Source organism: Xylocopa sonorina, chromosome 8 (assembly GCF_050948175.1).
Source record: "Xylocopa sonorina isolate GNS202 chromosome 8, iyXylSono1_principal, whole genome shotgun sequence".
In the NCBI taxonomy this organism is placed as follows: Eukaryota; Metazoa; Arthropoda; class Insecta; order Hymenoptera; family Apidae; genus Xylocopa; species Xylocopa sonorina.
The window spans coordinates 11,559,724-11,581,773 of NC_135200.1; the positions used below are offsets into that span (position 1 = coordinate 11,559,724).

The 22,050-nt window shown below is 51.9% G+C and overlaps 1 protein-coding gene across 3 annotated transcripts in view; it reads right to left on the bottom strand.

Moving 5' to 3' along the window:
• Positions 1-22,050, bottom strand: part of LOC143426473 (transcription factor hamlet) — a 54,359-nt gene that overhangs the window by 10,138 nt on the left and 22,171 nt on the right. For all 3 annotated transcript variants that reach the window (XM_076899958.1, XM_076899957.1, XM_076899956.1), the window contains exons 2-3: positions 11,817-12,197; positions 11,377-11,573 (exon numbers count right to left, since the gene is read on the bottom strand). In XM_076899958.1, coding sequence (XP_076756073.1) covers positions 11,377-11,573; positions 11,817-12,197 — 578 coding nt within the window. The remainder of the gene's footprint in view (positions 1-11,376; positions 11,574-11,816; positions 12,198-22,050) is intronic.

Consider the following 22,050-nt stretch of genomic DNA (forward strand, 5'->3'; position numbering starts at 1 on the left):
ACGCTTGTTCGAGCGTCGTTAACGAGCGATAAATTTTCGTCGGGAACGCGAGGACGCGGTGCACGTGCGAGAAAGCAGTTCGAACGAATCAGTAGTTCCGGAAAGGCGAAACCGCGATGTCGTGGATCCGGGGCATTGCGTTTAACGGACTACCGGCCACGGATATCGCCCTCTCATCGCCCACGGAGTTGCTCGCTCGCTCCAGCATCCACTGGGGTGGTGCTCTCCCTAGTTTCAGGGCGAGACAAGTGATTTTTTCAATTGTCTTGCGCGACCACGCAACGCTCTGCGACGCTTGGCCAGCCAAGCGTCTCACCCTGATACGCCCCTTGGACAGCCCGCCTTTCGATGCGTCTCCCGTACGATTCTCACCCTCGTCTCACGCTGTAAACACGTTTCGCACTTCCACCCGGGAGCTACTTAGCTGTCTCCGATTCGTCGTGGAAATACTCGCCTCTGATATAACGGTGAATTTTCATTCGAACAAGAGAAATAATAGATGATAAAAGGGGGCCTTGAGAAGCAAGAAATATGCCATCGACGTTAAGTAATGGGACATTTAAATGGATTACGTGCGTCTTAAGTGACCGATAACAGGGTGATTAAAAAAATCTCGTGTAAATCCATGAAAGTGTAGGTTTTTGATAAGTAATGAGATATTTTATTTTTGCCAAGGTCATCAAGGTGAATGATAGGGGAGTCTTTCGTATTTTCTTTAAAGGTACATGCGTGAATGTCTAGTTCGCGTGTCTATGTAGCTTTTCACATGGAAAGATTTTTTTAGACAAATTTTTCATTGCCACGGAAATGAAGGAACCACTCGAACGTTCTCTTATCACGGATATCTGGCATAAGAGCATTTCGTCCACGTCCAGTGGCGAGTTTGACCCTTCCACCTGCCGGTAGCGGGTGCAACTAGGTGTGCCCATAAAAATCAATGAATCTCGCAGGTGGATAAGCGTCTACTTCGCAGGTAAGAAATTACGGTTACCGAGCCTCGAACTACCCGGTGGTTTGTTCTCAACGGAGAGTTTCTCTCATCCGTATCGCCCGGATAATCCGCGGGCCGAGTAAACTCTGAAAACATCGGATGAACCGGCAGCCATTTACTCACGCTTTGACGCTTTCCGCGATCGTGTCTCTCAGCGTTGACAAAATGGCAACTGTTTCGCGTGATCGCGTTATCGAAATCTCTATCAAGAGAGAGACATTATTGACAGTCGAAGAAATATTTAGTAAATTTCTAGAATATTTCGATTAAGTAGATGCAGTGGACTTGCCAGGCGGCGACTTCAATGATTTCCCAGAACACGTTCGTCCCATCGAGTATCAATGATCGACGCATGGGTTCAGGTAGACGCGGCCGAATAGCAGCACCCCATAATACTGGAATAAGAAGTGGGACAGAGTTGCGGGAAGGATAGGCCATAATGGCCAGTTTAGCTACCGGCCTGCTAAGGAGCGTTTCTCGAAGATAGGCACGAACGAGCCGTCACAATGGGACTTCGAGCTGTGTAACGCGACAGATTAGGATCTTACGCGAAGTGACACCATTCACAACGATGCGCCAACTCGGATGGTGCGCACTTATTCGTGCAGAGAGGAGTACTTTTACAGCGGAGAATGGGAACTCGTTAAAGCTTCCACTTCATCGCGGATCTCTATCAGCTTCGTTCGCAAAGTGTGGCTTTAAATAGTTTATTACACGATTGAAAATTTGTTAAATCACTCGCAAGTGAAACGATCGTTAATATGGATGGATCCGCGTTTGAACCAGATTTTCATTGCAACTCGTGGAATTTTTGGACGGTTTCCAGGAAGAGACCGATGACTGGCCGTAAACCTCTCGGTTGGAACTTCTATCCGCTTTGTCGGTCGTGCTCGGACATGTGCTAACAATTCGAAGGACAGATTTGTCTAGCCGTGGATCTCGTTCGGTGGCGGCCTTCTGCGTGACACGAGGGGTGACGGTTCCGAGAGTTCTACGCTCGCAACCGAGACGCGCATTAACATCGGAACTCTTTGACATTAAGAGAGCAGAAATACCTATTCCGGGAAACGGCAATAGAGGGTACACTCGAATTCTCACTGTCGGCGCGTCTGTTCCCATTATCAAATCGGGAGGAATTAATTACGAGGCCCGCGCATTATCTTCGCACAATGACGACGAACACCCGAGCAAAGCCGTGGAAAAACCGCGGCTCAAAGAGGGAAAGGAGAGCGAGGCGAGTTAAATGGAAAAGCGGAAGAAGAGGGCGGAGGGGGCGAACGAGCCGTAGCCGGCGGGCGACACGCGAATAAATTATAATTGCATGATTCCTTGAGCCTCTTTACCGGGTTGCCGCGCGTCGCCGCGAAATTGCTAAAATTGGCAGAAATGCGCGACCATTTTAATTACATCCCCGGTGTTCCTCGTGATTTTTCTCTATGAACATTCATCCTGCGCAACGGCGTTCACGAGTCGACGGGTGGAGCGCAACGATGATAATTGAACGTCGACTTTCGCGCGAGAGAAACGCACCGGGGAAATAATACATTAATTTCAAGAGAAATCCATAGAAGCGACGCTCGTAACCCAGAATTTTTTCTCCTTTCCCTTCGAAATGCCATTATCGATCTTTCGTGGCCGCGAGCCCACGTAAACTGTCCGTCGAGAAAATCCTGCAGGACGAAGACGTCCTAATTTGTCGGTACAAGAGGCGAGAGCCGTTCGAACCGACGAGAAGGGAAAGAAAGATCTACAGGGACGGACGGGAAGAGACGCGGACAAGGCGCATCTCAGGCCGTCTGGTCGAGGTGTGGGACACGCGGTCAGGGGAATCCTCGTTCGCCCAGTATGGGGCCCGCAGGACACAAACGTGTCGCAGAAAATACGCGATCTCTCCTCTATTGCCCCTTTGTAACCTCACACCTCCAACAAAAACGAGCCGACGAGAGATCCCTACGCGTCGACTGGGTTTTACCGAAAATACCCCGCCAGAAAGGTGACCGGGCCAGACAGCGCGGCAGATCCTCCTGCATCCTCCTCTCTCAATGGACCCTCATAATCGGCGAGGTTCCGCGTCGTTTTCCACGTTTCTCGAGGATCAACCACCCTACGGAGGGGTACAGGGCGATCGTGATCTTTTGCCGTCGAATTCGACGTTTCTTTCTCCTGGCAATTTCCGAGGGTACGTCAACGGTGGAACGTGTCCATTCACAAATTAAGATATCGTCGGTTCGGCTCGAGTTCAGTCAGCTGGATCTCTTCCGCTCGCTCCTTCGTGGAATCCCTTCAAAGATGACTCTCTTCCTTTTTTTTTTCACCCGGGCAAATTGTGGTTCGAACAGAAAAATGATTTCGAACGAGCGACGCTTAATGGCGTATAGGTTCGTTTCCACAGCGAGGAGAGGGAAAAATAAGTCGTCGAAAGTGGGAATTTGAAAATAAACGAGAGCCGTTGTTCTTGCGTAATTTCAACGCACAACTGTAACGGCCGCGGGGTGAAAAGTGGCGAGGGAGGCCGGCTCGTTCTACGAGGCAACGAGGGACAAAAGTTATGAATAAAGTGGATCGATAGTGTATGATAGTCCCGTGATGGCCGACGCAAAAATGCTTTTAGCCGACACAGCGTGTCCTCCCCCTCCTGCGAAAACCCATCTCGCGCTTTTATGATTCGCCGATCTCGCGGCATCGTGGCTGGCGTATCAATTCCTACTACCTATCGGTAACGATTTTTATTACAGTTCCGTGGTAACAGCGCGCTAAAAATTTCGGTGATAATCAGGGTAATACAGGCGGCTGATAAAGAGCCCCGTTGAATACTCTCGAATCTCATCAGCGTCACGATCCAAGCGCAGATCGCGCCGATGACAATGAGCCGTTATTATTGTCGTGTGACGCAACAATTCCGTATCGAATTTCATTTCCATCCCCCAGGCAGTCGACGCCAGGACGAAAGAGAGGCTCGTAAACATCGTGTGCCCCGGTGCGCAGCGGTGAATTTCCCAGAGTTTCGAGAAATTCGTTGGGCGCCGCGCGCCCGGGGAGACTGAAACGGTCAATTATCATCCCCTAAATAACAGGGCTGTTTACGATTCCGAGCGTCGTATAGCGCCAGCGCGATTCCCCCGACCGAACGTCGCATTAGCCCTGGCGACATCTTTGCTTAATTTCCTCTTAGTTTAAAGCTCGCACCCCACCAACACATCGAGAGAAGATCGTGGACTACTCTCTCCGGTTACTGGAGCCCCCTGCCACCCTTAATTAATCGGATCTTAATTAATTTCCGTCGATCGTTCGAGTGCTCGTTGAACACTTGCCACGCGTGCCACTGTGATCTGTATTAAAAATCATTGCATCGTCCAGAAGAGTTCGCCTAGCGTCGAAACGAACTTCCAGATAGATTGGAATTCGAAGGAAATCATTATCGCGTGAGCGGATCAAGCTCGATTAGCCGTTCGATAACCAATCGCGCGAATGATAAAGGGACGAGGCGCGCGAGCACGTATCGTAAATCAAAGCACGCGTTACGCAAGTGTTTAATTGCGCGTCTGAGTCAAGTCGGAACGAACAGATACGATAACGGAAACTCGATTTGGAAAGAGTTAGAGGCGTCGGGGGGTTGGTCCCCGCGTCAGTTGGGTCGGTTCTCCCTGATTCATAGTCGATTCCTCGTCCGAGCAGGGTTTTCTCCGCGATTAGATACATATTTCCCCGTACTTGACCCACTTGACTCGTGCCGGGAAAGTAATGCAAGTAATGACGAGGCAAACGGTGCCCTACGACCCGTGTCTAACGCGCAGCAGATGCCACCCCCGACGCGCGTTCACGGAGAGCCAGGCCTCCTTCTCCCCGTGTTCCATCGCGTTTCTAAGGGAAGCTACCCTCGACCGCCCTGTATCTAGCGGTATAAATTATATCGGAGTCGCGTCACTGCCAGCCCTTTGTATGATCGATCATTAGAGAAGCTGGTCTGCCAGAAAATTTACCAAAATCGTCCGATTCCCTTGTTCTCTCGGAGATCCCGGAAAGAATAAGACTTTGCTCGACGTTTCCTCGTTTGACGGATGATCTTCGAGCTTTCGAGAGCACTAACGAGCCGGCTCGTTTCTTAGCCGCACGACTTCCCTTTCGAACGCGTCCTCCGAACTATCGATCTCCGGGTAAACGCGATGGAGGCAACCACGATTCGACGAGCAACATGACGCGCTCGCCAGCGGGAAGGTAACCGCGACAGGTCGATGCAAGTGCATCCCAATTAACGAAACCTTGGCGAAACGGCGCGGGACAATTAAGTCGACGCCGGGACCCGTGCACCTCAGGCCCGCAAGCGGCGTCGTGATTAATGCAAGCCAATAGCGGAAGGCACACACGAAACGCCTCCGGGTCGCAGTGTATTCCTGTGTATATTGAACTTAGGCTACCTCCCTGGAACCGGACCAGATTAGTTCGGTCATTGTGACGGAGCCTGCGCGCTCGTATACACACAATCTGTTAACCGTGCGCCCGCTAAATTCTGCCAATCTCCGCGACTAAGTAAGACCCACACACGGTGCGAAACCGTCGATATTTCCGTATCCGTTTCAATTTTCCGCCGATACCTCCCGTACCGTAATCCAAGGGAATTAGACGCTCCGAAGGCCAGAACGGTTTGGTCACGCGATCGAACGAAGTATCGACGCGACCAATATGTGTCGACTGGAAATCATTGAACCTATCAAATATTCCACGTGAAACGTGATTTCGTGTTTTTTTTTCCTGTGTTTTTTTTTCGCCCAGGGATACCGGAAAACAATGACTGCCGCTGATTGCTCGTCGATTCATAGCCGGGATATTGAGTTTGCATTTTGAATGGGGCCGGTCGGTGGGCGTCAACGATGAATATTATGAATAACGTCGAGCGGACGGGTGTACTTAATGATAGGTTCATTACGCTGCGGCTGGGAAATCATTTTCAATGGATAACTGGAAACTTCGCTCCGCTTGAATGGCAACGCGACGCTCGAGCTTTCGCGTCGAGGCAATTTTCTCGTCTCACGTTTGCCTTGGCCAATTCCGGAAGATCCGACGCGGTTCGCGTTCTCCTCGTCGTTCTTCGCGGCTCCTCCGCGCTCTTAATCGAGATTCTTTTCGAAAATTTCAAGTCCATCCAGAGCGGTTCCATTTAAGAAACGCGACCCGACAACTCGACGAGAGCCACGCGCGTATTTGGGAAACGTTCTTCAAGCGACGGTTAATCCGGGGGAAAGTCTAACAGTCGCACCGTTGCCCCGGGGCCACCCCTAAAGAGTAACAGTTCCGCAGATTCGAGACAATTGGCGGGACATCAAAGGCGCCGATTGTTTCCCGTAAATTATAACCGAGAGGGCACTTGCTCGACTTCTCGTTATGAGTTGGCGAACAAGTTCAATTAAGTTCGCGCGCCGGCGAAGACGAGGAACGGCTTCCTACACACGGCGAGGCCCTATCCGTAGGACGTGGAGCGGCGTCAACCCCGCCGCGGTGCCCGAAAGGGAACGAGAAACGGATCTCGGGAGGGGACGCGCGGTGACAATGTGAAACCAGGAAGGCGACGTGTTAGTTATCAACTCGTAAAGTTTTAACCGCCGTCTGCGACCGTCGAGCGTTTCGCATTCACGATCTCGCATTGTTACCAACTATCTCGACGAGTCGTGAAATCGAGCTCGGTTAACGGTTAACGAGCTTCGACGGGAATCTAATAAACTTCTTTTACGCCTTCAGGGGGGAGGGGGGGGGGGGCGAATTTCCAGCGTTTCGCAGTAAATTCGTGGCGGGTCGAAGGGTGAGCTACTTAATCGTGGAACGGGTGGACCGTGCCAAGGAGCGATCGTCCTTTGAAGACGACGCGTCTCCACTGTACGGGACACCCGGGTCAGCTTGACGACCGGGCAACACGTGTCTGTTATGTCTATTATCGACAGATAGTGGGGTAACGAGCGGACGAGATTTATCACCCTCCGTAGCCACCCTAGAGGAACGAGAGGCAGGGATGGGGCGGCGAAGCGAGAGAGGAGGCTGGTTTACAGCTGGTTTGACAGAAAGAAAGCCCGGTTAAAGCCTTACAGTCGTGTCTAGCGCGACGCGTGCTCGTTCCGACGAAAGTACACAGTACGCGAGAGGCGAAAGGGAATTTATTGGCCCGTTCGGACACGTGTAGCGATCTCATCGCAGATCAGGATGAAATATTACAGTCTTTATTAAAAGCACGATCTATTAAGGAAGAATTTTGTCAAACTCTGTGATCTTAATCGTGGCGCGTTTCGTATATAAATTAACCAGGGGAACGTTTACACGGCGCGATGCGATCGAGGGGTGGAAACTCGTTGGTAGTAAATTTAAATGTCAAAATATACGCGTTAACGATTCAGGGTGTACAATGATGTATCATAGGTTGATTAACATAATAGGAGAAGCCGAAGCCGCGAGCAAGCCTGGGCAAACCTGTCAATCAAAAACCCGATCCTCGAGAAAAGGGTTAGTTAGCCACTGGCCCTTGCATTCCCATCTCTTCGTAGAGGATAACGTATGCGTGTCCTCGGTGGACGTGAAGTTACATTCTGTCCGCGTTATTACGAGCTTCCACGTTCCTATACACGATCCTATACAGAAGAGAACACGGTGTTCCGCTTTCGAGAAAGGCTCGACAGTTACGCGTGTTAAGAGTGCAATTCTCCGCGCAAAGGGGTGCAAGAATTCGCGGTGCGCAAGCGATTCACCCCGTTGACCGGTAGATTCGCATAGATGACCCAGGTTAAGGCCTGGAACCGTCCGTCCAGTTCCACAATGCGAAACACTCCCAGCGTCACTGATTGTCACTTGTTCTCTGCCGATTCCGACCGCCGCTTTCTTTCTTCCGATTTCGAATTCATATGCCGGAAATCACCGGCCGCGTAACCCTACGCCTTGAGAAAGCGAAGGTCACCGCATCGTCTCGAAGAGGAAGCGCAGCGTGAAGCACGGTAGGGAGAAAAGAGAGAGAGAGAGAGAGGAAGGAAAACGCGCGTTGCGAGTCGCTCGCGCATTGGCCGAGTTAATAAGAAGCGAACTGAATCGAGGGACGAAGGGGTGGCGGAGGGTGAAGGAAAGGGAAGAGGAGGGTAAGCATAATGTGGCTCATTGTCGAATCACTTCCGGGGCTTGACCTCCAGCAACGCCCTAAAGACCAGTTCACCTGGACAATGTCCACGAATAATGGGCACCGGTGTGCCTGTGCATTGTACGGGCGAAACGACGGACACGTCGATTGTCTAGAATCCGTGCTTCGAGATCGAGCGAGAATTTAATAACATCCACAATAAGACTCGACGCTTGGTACCACCTACATAGGTGTAGAGCTGCGGATTCCTTCGGGCCTTTCCACCGTTTTCGACGCGATTTAAGCGGTAGGCGTGCGAGGTGAAACGCTCCATTATTGCGGGGACATTGTTGTTCCAATGAGGATCGTCTCGAAGGAATTCGAGAAGGGTGCGTTTCACGCTCGTTGACGGCGATTAAGTAACGCTTCGAGGACCTACGAATTCTCAATGGAAACGCGTCGAGCAAACGGTGCACATCCTGCCAAGGATGGATTCACCGTTCCTCTCCTCGCGGCGTGTCACGATTTGTCTCATTACGGGCAATCGGGGTGACTCGTGCGGTTCGCACGAGGACAGACCTCGCCATTTATATGATTTGTCAGCGACATGCGCCGCTAATGGTGCAGTTTTCCAGTTGATTTGTCGAAAAAGTGCGGCCGCGCGATCGGCCAGGCGCGTGTGCCCGCTTCGATATGAAAAACAACCGATCTTTCCTCTCACCCGTGGCTGGTCGAGAAAGAAGCAGCCGGTTGGTTCGTAACGCGCTCCTACTCGAGAGGAGACGTCGAGAGGGGTTGTCACCGATCACGTGGAAAAATCGACGACTCTTCCAATATGTCGGCGAGCGAGCGGCTAGAGAAATGGGGTTGACGGGGGTGGATTTCAACCCCCGTGTCCCATATGGAAATAAACGCGTTAGAGGGTAAAAAGAAATCTGGACTAGTATAAGACCAATCGTATATACTATAATATAGAAAATGTACAAAAAGAATGGAAACATCCCCCAAAAATATATGATCAGAGACATCGCGTTTTTCAAAAGCCACGATCGAAACGCGAAAGGACGGCTAATGCAATAAACGCGACAGGATTGATCATTTAAGGCGGGTTCTCGAGATCATTCGGTAAATTGGACCCGTACCCTCGACGGGAGGGTCTCACGGCCGAGTGAGCTAAGCCTAAGATTGGTTTAGTCGCCACGAAGGCACGCCGCGAGCCGGCAGTTCTGCGGATCACGCGTCACCGAGCAAAACGCAACCGGAAGAGAGATGTATCTCTCCCTTCTGATTTCCACCGGTTTTCCACTTCCCGCCCTTCCCGGGAGGATCCGAGAAACGAGGTCTGGCCATCGTGGCAGGTGGGGTACCAGCGATACCCCGACTGCCACCCCTCGATACCACGACCTTCCCTTCGTTCTGCCTCAGGTGTGTACGCGGCGAATAAGTGTCCGCGAAATTTGGGGAAAAATTTCGGTTTGGGTTCCTTTTTTTCCCTTACCCCTCCTGTATTCAATCGAACGCCATTCAGACGAGATACACACGTCTAATTCTGATTTTTCGGTGTCTTCTTTTTGCTTTTTCTTTCGTTCCAAGTATTTCTACGTATATATCCATCGTTCCGAATCGATACGCGGTTCATGTTTTCGACGAAACGCCGAGTGAGTCACATTGATAACGGTTTATCGGTAATCCAGTTTTCATCTTCCCTATCTCTCCCCTTTCGTTCGAGAAACGCCTTTCCCCGGGAATGTGAGAAAAGGATTAAGAGCAGGGGATAGCGTGCGAATCGAGATCGAAAGGGATCCCTCGTAGATTTCTCGAATTTCAGAAAAGGATCAACCGCGGTCCGCTTAACCGTTCGATAGGTTCGTTACCCTGCGCCACGCAGCGCGTACACATAATAAATCGCATTTTCCAGCTATTTTACGAACCTCTCCCTGCTACTCGTACAAGTTTCTCCGCGAACAAGCGAAAATGCTCGAAATCCTTCTGCGATCGATCTTTCCTCAATCCTCTCGGCCCGTCCTCCACGATTTAAAAAGGACATTGAAAATTTTGTGAGAACTCGAGGTAGAAGTCTCTCTCCCTCTCTCTCTCTCTCTCTCTCTCTCTCTCTCTCTCTCTCTCTCTCTCTCTCTCTCTCTCTCTCTCTCTCTCTGTCGCGATGTTTTCTCCACTCGCGCGCGTCGCACGTTTACGCGCGTGGGGTTGATAGATCGGCCCGACGAAACGAAGGGGTAGTTTGGCTTTAATCGATCCTGTAATCGCCGGGTCCGACAGTTGGCCCCGGCTGCCTTTTTGTCGGCAGTTAGATGGATGGCGCCATTTACATTTTGTCAGTGCGACATGCGCTAACGTAACATAACGCCGCCGCTATCATATCTATCACACCCTCTGGACCGGTACGCGCCCGATTTTCGACTCTCTCCGCGCGGTAATCTCGCTACGGAATGGACAAACTTTTTCCGCGGGGTCGCGCAGACAGGGAATTTTCAATCTTTCTTCCACTGACGATTTCACGCACTGGTTCTTCAATTTTGACCTCGTTTATCGATTTTACGGTCGACTTAGGAAGCAACTGACGCGTTTCTCCGAACGAGTCACGGAAAAATTCCTGGCGAAGGGGGGAAGAGGGAGAGGAATCGAAAGAGAACTGTCCGTGGCGAGCCAATTGACAGATCTGTCAACATGGATGACACCTTCGACGAACGAGCCGACCAGGTGTCTACCTTCCAACCGAGGAGACGATTCGCTCTCTGCCCTCTCTCTCTTTCTCTCTATCACCCCTCTCTTTTTCTCCTCTTCGCTTTCCTGTCTTTGGCATCTGCCGGATAATGCTGGGGATTATAGCAGGAGGATAGCGAGAGCCCACTGACACTGGTCTCGGGCAAAGTATTCCTCTACCAAAACCCGAACCATAAACAGATCGATCATCTTTCAAACGGTTCCACGAGAATCCCGCGCGAGATGATATCGCATGCGAATCCCTAGTTCCGCACAAAATCCTCGACTCGTCCTTTTCGAAAGGAGAACCGTCAATTCGATCGCTCGTAGTTACGATTATCTATGCGTTTAAAACCACCGTGCGAAACGCGAGTAGGAGGTAAACGAAGCGGCAACAAAACTGGCTATCATTACGATTTCCCAAAATCCACAGGAGAATTGGCGATACCGTGTCCCCGGTTCGATGGTGCATCGATACGCTTCCGCTTCGTTTACCTAGAGCCCGCTCAGCAATCCCAGCGAACGAGAACGGAAGCGATAAGCACACTCGCGTATCGTAAGAAATGAAACTCACCTCCCACGCGTAACGGGGGTTGAAAGGCTCGCTCGCCCATTTACCGAGGAAAGGGCCGAATCTCGCACCCCTAGGAATATCCTTCCGCGCACGAACCTGCGGACCGCCCGGTGCGGAGCCACCCACCTCGACTTCCGGCACCGGCGACACCCACTCGCGGTTCGATTGCTCCTTCTGCTCCTGTTTCGTCGCGTCCTCTGCAAAAACCCAACCGCAAATTAAACGAACAGCTGAAATCGTGGCTATCGTCTCGCAACCTGGCGGATTACCTACCAGACGATCGAACGCCACGTCCCGCGATGATTTACATCGTAATTCGCCACATTAGCCGACACGATTGACCCAGTATTCTAATTAACGCGATCAGCCTCGCTGTTCGTGACAGTGCACGACGCACAGCGGCAATTTAAAGAAAAATACTAAGAAATCTCTTCACTTACGATACGTGTCGTTTCGATAGCCAACGTCTCTCGATCCCGAGTACTCCCTTCTGTCCTTCTCGGTGTAATCCCACGTAGATCTCTCCTCGTCCCTGGACGAGGGCGGCCTGTGCTGTTCCTGCTCGTAATTCGTCTGCTGCTTGTCCATAGCCGGCGAATAACCGCGTTGATACGGTGGCCTCGACTGCGGATTGTAATCCTGTGGCACGTCGTGCGCGTTGGTCGCGTGAAGGGCCTTCAGGTCCCTGTACACCGGGTTGCTGGCGGAGCTGTTGCTGCCGCCGCGCATGGACCCGTTCTCCTCCATTTCCTGGCCCTCCGCGATTCCCGTTCCTCCTACGGCCGGCGCGCTCGACGTCGACTCGCCTTCGTCGCTACTTCCTGAAAGAATATCGCGAAACCTTTAAGAAAACGCCGTCGATGCCTTCTATTAATAATAAACGCGGCGTCGAAGGGCACGAAGGTCAAAGAACGTCTGCACGTGGCCCGAGGAAGGTTAAAGGTACGAAAGTCGAGCATCGTCCCACGTTCCGCGTACCCCTCGTCGATCATCCACCGATCGAAAGGTCAGACCGCCCACGCTCGCGAGATGAGATGCATTCGCGTACAGAGAAACTGGTTCGCGCGTGTGTGAACTCTGAAAATTCAATTTTCCCGCAGAGACCAGCTAGCGAGCGGGTTTTTTTTAACACGCAGCCATCGACGCTTGGTCATTTCCGTGGAAATGGTAGCCGATCTTTTGAAACCGACTTCGTTCCTCGTTCGCCACTCAACGGCGGGGATTTTGCGTGGGTGCTTTCGCAGGATGGCAAAGTACACGGTGAATGAACAGAATTTTCAACTCGCGCGGAGGAAGTTCATTTAAAGTACCGTGTGATATCGGAAGTTTTGGAGGAATAACGCGAGCGAAGAGCTATTTAGAACATACTTGGAAATTCTTGCGAAGGAACTGTTTGTAGACTCCCCATCGCGGCCCGACGAAATCCTAGACACACGAGAACAAGTGGCGATCGGACGACAGTATCTCCTCGACCCGTCGGTCGTGTTCCCAGTCGAGAGGGCCGCGAGCTGCGAACGATCCGACACCCGAGCCGAGCGTATTTGACGCGATAAGCCGAGGACTTTATTGTTCTGCCTATCACGGCTTTCCGGGCGAAAACGAAAGAGGCGAGCGCGAAACTGCTACGCGCAGCGTTTCCTAGCGCATACTTCGCACAGAGAGAGAGAGAGAGAGAGAGAGAAAAAAATATCTCGACACCCCCGTTATCTGGTTCGCGATGTCTCTCGTTCACGGCTCTCTATTTTTCCCTACCTTCGAACGCTACCACGAAGGGACTATCTTACGAATCTGGATTTATTTATATAACTCCAGCCCCGGATAAGACGGGGCCTTCTAATACCCGAACTTATCTTCGAATCGAAAGATAGCCACGAGCGTTGTATAGGCTATCTAAAAACAAACTGTGAACTGTACACGCGAGGCGTTAACGGTGACGCGGAGGGACCTGCGACGATCGAGGGTCCTCTGTAAATACCGTAAGCTCTCTGTGAATCCGTGGCCGAGCAAATTGCCGACAAGCTCGCAGGTGTATCCGAGAGAGAGAGGGAGCTTGTAAAGCAACCTGGTTCTGGTTTCTGCGTCCGTTTCTGTCCCCGTTGCGACGAACTGAAACCACCCGCTCACGGATCGCACGTGAAATTTTCGCATCGAATCGAACGATTTTCGGAACCTTGTCGAGGATCATGCGAGGGTTCGATTGACGATAAAAATTTGTATTATATCGACGATCGCGGCGTTGTACATTCTTCCGTCGTATAATAAAACGTTAAAAGTATCAATTTTACGAGCAACAGCGTCGATTCCATTCTAATCGAGAAAGTCCACACCGGATTAAGGATCCAGTCGTAAAAGGAAACGGTGATCCTGCGCGCCTGGCCAGTAGACACGAAACGCGACGCGAAGACGGACGATAATATCGATACAGAGAGATATCGGGACGCGCAGGCATCAGCTCTCCCTCAGCGTCGTACGAAACCGTAACACATCCTCCTGGAACCCGATTTCTTCGCGATCGAGATGAAAATAGCCGTAAAGAGACGGTTTCAGCGGCGCGAAGGGATAATCGCGCGGCGACGCCTCGATAAACGGAAATCCGGGGGCTGATCGATAAAACAAACACGATCCTGGCGAATGCCCGTCCCGCTTCCGCGGACGATCGTAAAGAAGAGATCTGCGGACGGTTTAGGAGGGTTGCCAGGTTCTCTCGTCCCCGACTAGGCTCCGATGCAGTCGATACGATGCAACAAAAATATTTAGAAAACTCTCGACCGTCACAGGGGTCTTTGACTCCTGAGCACAAGTGCTCGGCCCGTTTTCTCTCCCTTGACAGAACTACGAGTACTTGTTCCACCATACGCGATATTATCCACGATGATAGCGGCCTCGAGAGGCTTCCAACCCGATTAGAGCGAAGTGCCTCGCCAAGGCTTAGAGAATTGAAAATTAGTCGTGGGAATAATGCCGCTCTACTCCCGCCCTTTTCTTCTTGGCCTGATTCATTTTCTGAATCGACTCTCTCCTTCGTTAAGAGCCGTGCGCGCGCGTGTTTAGAAGAGCACCTCTTGATACCGATACGGAAGGATCAGCGATTTAAAATTACTTGCGTCTCTAAAGCACTTTTCTCATTCTATTCGATGATCGATGGGCCCCGCCGAGTCGTCTCTGAACAATCGACCGCGCGAACAGGACGCGAATTCGACTCGAAACATCGCGAAGAACCGACTGGACTGGCACGGAACAGGGAGATTGGGGAACGGTCACAGATATTTCTTGACGGATCCCGGAAAAGATAATTAAACAAATTGGCAACAGGGTGTCGGAAGAGCGATTGCACCGTGGAATGTGTTCACACGCGCGTAGATTGCGTTTCTTTGACCGCACAGGACATCCTGGCGATACGGAAATCCTGATGGAAAATGAACGCGCACCCATTAGCACGTATCGTAAACGTGAACGATTGCTCTGCGGATCGAGGAATAATTTCGCGGCGCTGATCGAGCAGTCGTCGATCCCTTCCGGTTTCGCCGGGGTTTCAACGAACAGAATCCAGTCGCGGCGGTGTTAAGAAGCGGTCGAACGCGCGGTCGGATTCTGTGTCAAGGATCATTGCTCCACTGGCTCGGAGATAAAACTATCAGCCCGTCAGGGAGTTAGCAGTAAACGGCAAACCGAGGCGGACAGAGGAACGAATCTCTGCAGAGACCAGATTCCGGAGGTTGCGGTTAAGCTCGCTCTTATCCTTTTCCTCTTAATTACAACCAGAGATATAACGCCTTTTATCGTCAGCTTTTTATAAAATGCAACTGAATATTTTTTCGGACACGACGACTGAAACTGGCAGATCGCCGGTAAGTGATTTCGTGATTTCATGTTTCGCGAATCACGTAACGATACCCGTCGATTATATATATATAGACGAAGAAGCTAATTCGACGATCGATCGATTAGACGATTCTATCTAATCGAACGTGAACGGGACAAAAATAGCTGCACAATGAATATACATGATAACGTTGTTATTTTCTGTAGTCCGCAACGAGGTACAAACGGTATCGAATACTTTAACGAGTACTTCACCTTCGATCGTCTGTAAACGCGAACTAACTGTCGTTCCTCCTCATCAAAGTAACTCCAATTCTCCACGATGTCTCATCCCTAACAACCATGCGTAGACTTTCGAAACTTACCATTCGCCTTGCAGTCGGCCGTGGATTTGGACAAATCGAGACCGTTCATCGCGACCGATTCCCAAACGAACGACTCGCTGGAACGAACGAAGAAAATCACTGACTGTCGCACATGCTGTCACCAAAAAGTGTCACGTTAACACGTTTATTAGCACAATCCAGGAGACAAAGTGGTCTGGCGACTTTCCTCGCCGATCTTGTCCATGATCGATCGATGGATCGATACGCAGGGATCGTTGGCTGGATACGATAGACGCTGGCTGGATCGTGCGAAAGGGGCTCGAGGTGCTGTGGACGCTCGCGAGGGGGGTGGAACGCGCGCGATCGTCAAGCCCGTGGTGCACGAAGACGCGAACGGAATAAGAAACGGATGACGAGAGAAGAGCGCTGCTCCGTGTCAGCTGGCTCTTGGCAGACTAGAGGATCCGAAATCTGTTGAGAAGAGGATGGCACAACGAGGGTTCCCAAGGGAAGCTAGGGACGATCCACGGGGTGTGGCGAGGCTGGTTCCATCGAGACCTCTGGTTGGCCCACGGGCGGAGCAACCCCTATCGCATTCAAGTCCCCACCAGTCCGCCACAGCATCCCTCGAGAGTGCGAGCAAGAGGACGAGAACGAGAGAAGAGGCGAAGGTATACGTGTGCCGGTAGAGGAACGAGCTGCGGTTGTCTGAGTGAGGCTACGAGACCGCCGCCTCCGGGAGAGGGAGAGGAAGAATCAGAAAACGTGGCTCTGATAACGAAAGAGACACACTGCCGCTCCGAATATTAAACACCGGCCGGCGTTGCTTCGAGCGATTCGCGCTTGTTTCGCGGGACGATTTATCTGGCAGATATATATGATAACGATATTTCGACCTTCGCAGATCCTTCGTCTTTGCCATCGAACTTGCTTTTTTGATATCAACGCGAACATTTACGACAATTTTTTTGCCAACTTTTCCGAATTCCCTTCAACGGTACACGAAACGAGGTCGAAGCTTCGATTCGACGGCGAGCAGGGGTCAAATGTCAGGCAACGAAGAAATTTTTTCCATCGCGCGAACCCCTCGCGCGCCCTGAATGCCGGCGAACGCGTGGAAGTTGGAGAGGACCCCACGCAGAGTCAGGGTCAGTGGAACACCCATCGATGCCTTTATTGGACAGGCTCGGTCACCTTTTTCTCGTGGAAAGTAGCTGTCACGAAGCTGTCTGGAGGTTTTTTTTCGGCAACCGCCGTTCACAATGGGTCGCGGTCTCCGACAGTGGCCTGGATCGACCTCGAAGTCGATCGAAGGAGTAGAATTTCAGAAAACGTCACTCGCGCGTCTTGTTTTTTCGTACTCTTTCGCCAGCGAGTAACGTTTCTGCATAACGGAAATAGAGCGTGTAACCGAAACTGCGCCGCGATCGTTGCGCGCGCCTCCGTTGGGAACGTTTCGAAAAAGCACTGGGTGAAAGAAAATTCGGTTATTCTCTCGCGTGGTTACATCGTCCGGGCCGGCAGCGTTCACAGTAACGATTTAAACCCGCGCGGCGCGCAGCGAGGGAGAACGGGGCTGCGAAAATGAATGGCGTTGGGAAGGAACGCCGAAACAAATCTTCATTCCCCGCGTGCCGCGGAAATCGGCGAGAAAGAAGGTCGCGGAGGCGACGCGGGTACGTTCCGCAGCCAGGAAGACATGTGTCGCGTGCAGTTATATCATTCTTTATGGCCGGCTACGCCGGTACCCTTCGCTCATTCAACGCAAACGTCGCGCTCGCAATATTTGGCCGGGCGACTTGATTTACACCGGCATAAAAATTCTCCCCCTCGCGCGCCACCCGCCGATGTAGATACCACCTTTTTCGTCTACCTGCGAGCGCGGCTGCTAAATTCGCGCGCTTTTTATACGCGCGAGGCCGTGATAAATGTGACCCAGAATGGGATTCCTCGTGGAAAACTTGAGTTAGAGTTGTGATTCTGAGCGTTCGAGAATTTTCTTCGCGCGGGTATCACCTTCGTTCCACCGATGGGTAAAATATAGTTTTAATACCGTTTCAAATTACATCTTTCAACGAACAAAAATATAAAAAAATAATATTATAAATTAGAAGGATATCTATTATTGGAATACTGTTTCCACGATAGACTTTTTGCCGTTTTAATTGTTATAAAATACTTTTACCCCGTTGGAAATAGCGGTTGATCAATCGATTCGTCGGCGAGCAATGAAATTCCCTCGGAATTGTTCGCGCGGCTCGATTAATACCAGGGTCGTGTGTGCGCCGTCAAAGAACGGGGAATCGATTCGAAGACGTCGGACGTGGGACGCTCGGCTTAGCCGATGATGGTGTCGGCGCAGGGGTAATAAATAACGGGAGTATCAAAGGGTTATCAGATCTAAGCAGAGGTTTTGGGTCTCGCGCAACTTCTGACACGTAGAGTGACGATGCCGTTACGTCGGTGGCAAAGTGTGCGCATGTGGGGTGAGTCCGTGGGACGAAAGGCGGTGGGGGAGGCGCGCGAAGCTATTAAACTGACAGAAACACTTGCCACCCCCCTCCCTCCGGCCCAGCCACCCCCGCCCTGCCCCGTCGACCTCCGACTCTCTATGCCATCCCTTACTCGGAAGCCCTTCGTCCCTTACTGCAACACCGGAGTTATTAATATTTTTCACACCCCCGAAAATTGTCTCCTCTGTGCCCGGCGAGCCGACAACTTTGCTGCGCCGGAGAAGCAATTTTACAGGCGTGTCACCCGCCTGTCGCTGTCAAAACGGCTGCGAGAAGATACACGGGAAGTCTCGGCCGCGCCATTGTTCCCCGCGATCGTTCGTGATTATCGATAAATTGCAAAATTCCTTGCCCGGTGCGAACTCTGGCCGGTGGTTGAAATTCAATTACCCTCCCCTGCCGCCTGCTCTCCGAGGAATTTGTCATTTCGCCGAATTACACGGCGCGAACGGCGGATTAGAACGCTCAATAAAGTATATCGCTACCAGCCAGCGGGAGTTCCTCGTTAAGCGTCTCGACGAGGTTCAACGACTTATTATTCGCATGTAAATCAGATAGACGAATTTCGAGTGACTCTCGAGATCCGATCGTGGTGGGCTCGAGCCGAGGAGTCAGCCGAATCCGTCGACCGTTAACGGTCGAACGGAGAGAAAGGAGTAGCTAGGCCGAAGAAAGAAGTCAGCGCTCGATGCGATCGAACAATCGGCTGCTGCTCGAGTGGTCGTCCAAGAGTCCGCGTAGTCGACTCCTTGATCTACCCCAAAGCGAATTGCGCGCGTCCCTCGACAAAGACACGGTGAGAGCGTAAGGAACGGTCCCGAGGGGTCGGGGGAGAGGGCGAGGCTGATACGAAGAAAGGTAGACAGAAGAAATAAGTTGGAGCGCGAAGGTGAAAAGGATCGAGAGACGTGCGTGTCCCGTGAATGGCGCGCGCGTTGCGCGCCCTCGGCAACGGGCACCGTGCGCCCGTGAGTACCCGAAATACCGATTGGTGAGTCTACCACCTTGGCTGGAGTCGTCTCTCAACGGTCGTCACGGGAGTCTATAATTTGTGTTCGAGTCGAGTTGGTTCTCCGCGTTGCGTTAGCACACGCCTCGACTGCCTTTCGAACGCGCGCTGCCCTCTAATGTGCCATTGAGAGCCACGTTATGTGGCATAAGTAGTCGAGCAGAAGAAAAAAATGAAAGGAGAGAGAGAGAGAGAGAGTAGACGAAAGCAGTCAGGATGAGAAAGAAAGAGAGATGGAGAGAGAGAGAGAGAGTGCTCTCTATGAAGCTCAGGAGCACCGCCCTCCTGCCTCGAGGAACTTGAGACGCGATTGTTGTGCGCCGCGTGCACGCCGTGTACCAGAAGCATTGTCCCTCGTTAGAGGCCACCGGAAGTCACCGGAAGACGATCAACTAACGGAAGACCCTCTACCTCGGAGCTCCTCCTGCCGACGCCTTCCCTTTCGACAGACTTTGCAGCTTGTCTCTGACCTATCCCCCCGCGGAGACCTTCCGTTTATTTCGACTTAACGATCTCTCCACGCGCGCGTACCTCGTCCTGATCGAGGACACCGTGCGATTTCGCACCCTTCGCTGATCGCATTCACGTAATAGGTACGCGCGCGAACTTTCCACGCTTCCACCATCGCTGGAGACCGGATTCGATCGTTGGCTTCGAACTGGTCTCGCGATTAGTGTAGACCAACGCGACGTGGTCCGCCGTGGAGATCGGGGTTACGGGGTCAAGATCGACGGAGCGTAGGAGAAGATCCAGATGCGAACGATAGAATGGTGGCACGCGAGCGACCGGAACAGAGCGAAGCGGGGAAAATCCGGTATACGTTGGGCCCTCTCGTGCGACACCCTCGTTCCTTCGCCGCCGCGCCGTCTCCTCGGCGTTCGCTTCTTCGAGACCAGTCTTCGTCCACGCCTCTTTAAAACTTCAACGGTTCTGACGGTACGAGCCGAGGGTAAACACGAGCGCGCGTTCGACTATCAATTATTTATAACCGGCCGCGAAGTGGATGGGAGCATTGTACCGGCATAATTTCGCGCGAAAGTAACGAAATAATTGCTAAAGGCTCGCGATTGTTATCGACAAATGGCGATCGGTCCGGGCCCGATCAAAATTCAACGACGAATTAAATGTTGAAGCGCGCTCCGTTCGCCGGCGAATTGCGATTAATTTAGGAAGGTTTGCGTATCAAGTTTACATCGCGGGGGGTTTAACAACGAGTCGAGTCGGGTGGTCTCGTCGTAAACCGCGAACAGGGGCGGAGGGGGCGGTGGTCTGGTTATACGAATACATTCTGGCCGATCGACAGGGGGTGGGGTGGGTGCGACGGAGAAAGAGACAGGAGGGAAGGCAATAGCGGGAATCAACAGCCGATATTCGCGTAATATCGACGCAACAAAGTGCAAGCTTATTGGAAAACGCGCAGCGCGTGCAGCGACAGAAAGGCAGGACAGCGTGCAAATATTGATGCATTAACAATGCAGGCTAATTATGTTTTGGTTCGAGCGCGGGCCCTCCCCGTCGACGATGGTGTGGCGGCGACGATAGTGGATGACGGTGGTGGTGGTAGTTAAAGTTTGCAGTGCCCACCAGCCCGGCCATTTCGCCATTGTGATCCGGGCTTCAGTACACAGCCTCCGGGTGGCTCACAGGCGTAACCCGCCGTTAAATTAATTTTATCTCATGTCCGACATTAATTTTCTATACGCCAGTGCCGCGTTCGGTCTACCTCTCGGTTCGCCTACCCTTTGATTCCGGCGCGCCCCTCCTTTTCGACAACGTTGCAGCTACTCGCGATCGTTTCCCACGGAAATCTGCCAATTTCCCAAATTGTTCAATAAATTTCGAAATCCTCGCTTACCATCCTCCTTTCCTTTTTTTTCCCCCCCGCTTAATTTCCCGCGGTTCTCAACGGTGAACGTAAAACGTTACAACAGCGACCGATTCGGGCACGTATAATTCCTGCTAGAGGCGAGCGGCACGGTAATCGCTCCGATTAGACTCTAATTAGATTCGCATCGTTCGCGCTCCGGGCTGTTTAAACGAGGCACACGTCCTCAACGAATCCTCGACGAGCTCTTCTCGCTTAGAGAGGAGAAGATCGAAGGGCAAAACCCCTGTGGATATCAGCCCTTAGCGGGGGCAAGCTGCGCAAGGGTAGAACTCGTACGAAGGAAGGGGAACAGATGTTTTTGAGCGCGAGCCAACATCGTAATCAATGTTCCGCAACATCGTAATTAAGGAAAAATGGAAGTCCTTCCCCCCCCTTCGCCCTCTAACTCCGACCATCGTCGAAACGGTGTCTTCGACTCGATGGCTTCGATAGATTCCCCGGTTATTTTGAGAGAGGACTGTATCTAAAGCACACTTTCCAGCTAGATACCAAGGAGTCGGTTCCATGTCAGACAGAGTATCGCAATAAACTCGTCACTTTCGCGATCGCTGTGCCGATACGATAAGCGGCGTACAAAAGCACCGGAATGATCACGACTTGAAACCATTCTACGCGTTTCGGTCGTTGCTGGAATAGATTCGGATTCGATTCGATTTTCGCGCGCCCATCCGCGAGAGTGCTCTATCCGACGTCGATAAATCGCCGCGGGAAGAATCGAATCTGCCCGCTCGAATCTCACGCCTGGCTCGTAAACAAGGGTAACAATGCGCGCTGACCGTCCCTTCCCGCGTTCACGCATCCCTCGCGCTGGACCGTTTCCACGGCCGTAACGAGATAAAGCGGATTCGAAAAGTCTCGATCTCCTCGGGTCCGTCGATCGTGGCTCGACTTCTCCGCGACTGGAGGGGGAGGCGGAAGGAAAAACGAGAGAAAAACTGCACCACTTTCGGAGGGTGGCCACACACTCCTCGAGACAGATACGATCTACTGGCCGTTTACAGAGGCAGTGCCGACGAATGGAAATACGAGGAGGGCCAAGTGCGGCGGTGGACCACCGTTCGATGAACGAGGATTCTCTCTGCACCTCGTGAAAGACGATCGCGATCGCGTTTCCCG